At 38.9% G+C, this 2,416-nt stretch overlaps 1 protein-coding gene across 1 annotated transcript; it reads left to right on the top strand.

Moving 5' to 3' along the window:
• Nucleotides 1-1,272: 1,272 nt before the first annotated feature.
• On the top strand, nucleotides 1,273-2,193 carry LOC141105267 (olfactory receptor 5AP2-like). The gene has a single exon (XM_073595150.1). It carries the CDS (start codon nucleotides 1,276-1,278, stop codon nucleotides 2,191-2,193), a length of 918 nt encoding a protein of 305 aa, XP_073451251.1. The 5' UTR covers nucleotides 1,273-1,275.
• Nucleotides 2,194-2,416: the final 223 nt, after the last annotated feature.

The raw sequence follows: 2,416 nt of genomic DNA, 5'->3' as shown, positions 1-2,416 counted from the left end.
AAAACATGAAATCAGCAACCACAGTGAGGTCATAGGTAGAGTTCAAGCAATGTCAGAACAAGCAGGCTCAGAAACAAGGTCAAAGAACAGTAACAATCACACTACAAGCTAACAAACTTTAAAATGGCAACAATGGCCTTAAAGTGATCCTGTCAGTAAAAAAAAAAAAAAATGTAAAAAAGTCGACCCAAAAAGAGATGAGAAGAATCGGATTGCACGCTGAACTGTTGGCATGAAGGAGGTAAGGGTGTAAAGGGAACAGTAATGCATGTGTTTGGCTATTTGAGAGCAATCTGTAGATCTTGGAGAGGTAGACCAAGAGTAGGTAGTACTAATCAGCAACAGCAGGTAAAGTGGTCATTGCACCAAAGAGGTGTAATCACTTGTAACTGCACATCAAACAACCAATCCTGATGCTGATGACCACCAACCAATCAAATGGATAAGCTGACAAAAGGTTGATCTTTGACAATTACACCCTGAATGTTGTATCCGCTTAGGGACTTCAACTTGGTCCACTTTTTCTTCTTGTGTAGGCTTTTGAGATGCATTCTTGTTGCAGCATAAATTTTAAGCCATGGAGCAAAGACTTCTTCTTTCATATCTATCTCTATGTCCTTTCTTGATATTCTAAGAAGCCACTGACAGCAACTCAATCATTCTTTCCTATACCGTCATTTTCCCATAGCCAATCAGTCTCCTTCTGAAATGATTAATACTCCTGCAGTTCCACCCCTCCCACTGAGCTCCAATAGCACATTCGGCAACTGTAGCTCTTTAAGAGAGGGAAGATTAGACAAATAGATGGCAGGTAAATATAAACATTCTTTTTTTACTAGGGTGCTTATAATTATTTTGGATAGCAGTTTGGAGTCGCTTTAAGGCAGCCAGCTGCCCCAGATTGATATCAAAACAAAGACTGGTGTCACTCAGTAGGCCGGCTATCCTTTTGAATCAGTATATAAACATATTTTTGCCTTTTTTTACCTTTGGGTGCTTTTACTTTATCCCATAACTCCATAATATATTTGAGGCTCATTAGCATCAATCTATAAACTGGTCCAATGGTCTATAACTGGTCTTATACATCTAGAAGACTGGGGTAGGGTCATTAAACTGTAACTTCCTGTGAGGCAGGGTTGAAGTGAATGATACAAAGAAAGCACCGTAGAATTTGAATAACTTGAACATCTTTTACCAGAATATACCTTTCGTCAAGTATTTACAACATTTTTCTTGTTTATTACAGGTGGAGAACATCTACATTTATTGGAGATGAATAAGACTTCTGTAACAGAATTTATACTCACGGGGCTCTCTAACAACACCAAACTGAAAATTCCATTGTTTGTCATATTTCTGCATGTTTACATCACAACTGCGGTTGGTAATGTTGGCTTTATGTCCCTAAACATAGTAGACAAACGTCTTCACAAGCCAATGTACTTGTTTTTGAGCAATCTTTCTTTTGTGGACTTCACATGTTCCTCGGTGGTCTTGCCTAAAGTGCTGAGGGACCTTCTAAGTGAAACCAAAGCCATCTCTTTTGCTGGCTGTGCCATGCAGCTTTTCTTCTTTGGGTCCTTTGCAAGCACTGAAAGTCTTCTTCTAGGAGTCATGGCATACGATCGTTATGTAGCCATTTGTAGCCCATTGCTATACCAGGTTCACATGAGCAGTGTCTTGTGTCTCCAGATGCTGATTGCTGCCTATTTTGGAGGTTTTGTCAATTCTCTTGTGCACACAGTGGCCGCATTCCATCTGAATTTTTGCAGATCCAATATTATTGATCATTTCTTCTGTGACCTTCCACCACTCTACAAGCTGTCCTGTTCTGATACATCCATGAACTTTGTTTCTTTGATTATTTTAGGTAGTTTGGTCAGCATAAGCAGTATCATCCTCATTTTTGTGTCATACACCAATATTGTCCAGGCCATTCTGAAGATACAATCAGCCCATGGTAGATACAAGGCTTTTAACACATGTACTTCTCATATAACAGCTGTCAGTGTCTTCTATGTAACCGTCTTCTTCATGTATTTTCGTCCATCCTCTAGCATTTTAGATCAGGACTGGGTGGCTTCTGTCTTCTACAGTATTGGTATACCAATGTTAAATCCTATGATATATAGCTTTAGGAATGCTGAGGTCAAAGAAGCTTTAAAGAGTTCTTGGAAATGTTTTAAATAATATTTATTATTTCAGGACACAAGAACTATTGCCACAAGCTCTTGCTTGCTATTGCTTAAAAGAAGGTCCCAAATATCTAAGAATAGTTTAGAGTTGACCAGTGTCCTAAACACTCATACAGCTCTGAGCTAAAAATGAATTTGACCGTGGAAAATAAAGAGCAATGCTATGTCTCCTCAGTTATCCAGACATGTGTTTGGTAGAAACTGGCTAGTGTCAAAAC

The sequence above is a fragment of the Aquarana catesbeiana genome, linkage group LG08, assembly GCF_042186555.1.
Source record: "Aquarana catesbeiana isolate 2022-GZ linkage group LG08, ASM4218655v1, whole genome shotgun sequence".
Lineage (NCBI taxonomy): Eukaryota > Metazoa > Chordata > Amphibia > Anura > Ranidae > Aquarana > Aquarana catesbeiana.
The sequence above is the reverse complement of the archived record's forward strand: the minus strand, read 5'-3'. Positions and strand labels throughout refer to the sequence as shown.

What these genes read in the sequence shown, in the direction of transcription:
- LOC141105267 (XM_073595150.1), top strand. Translation starts at nt 1,276, where the DNA reads ATGAATAAGACTTCTGTAACAGAATTTATACTCACGGGGCTCTCTAAC.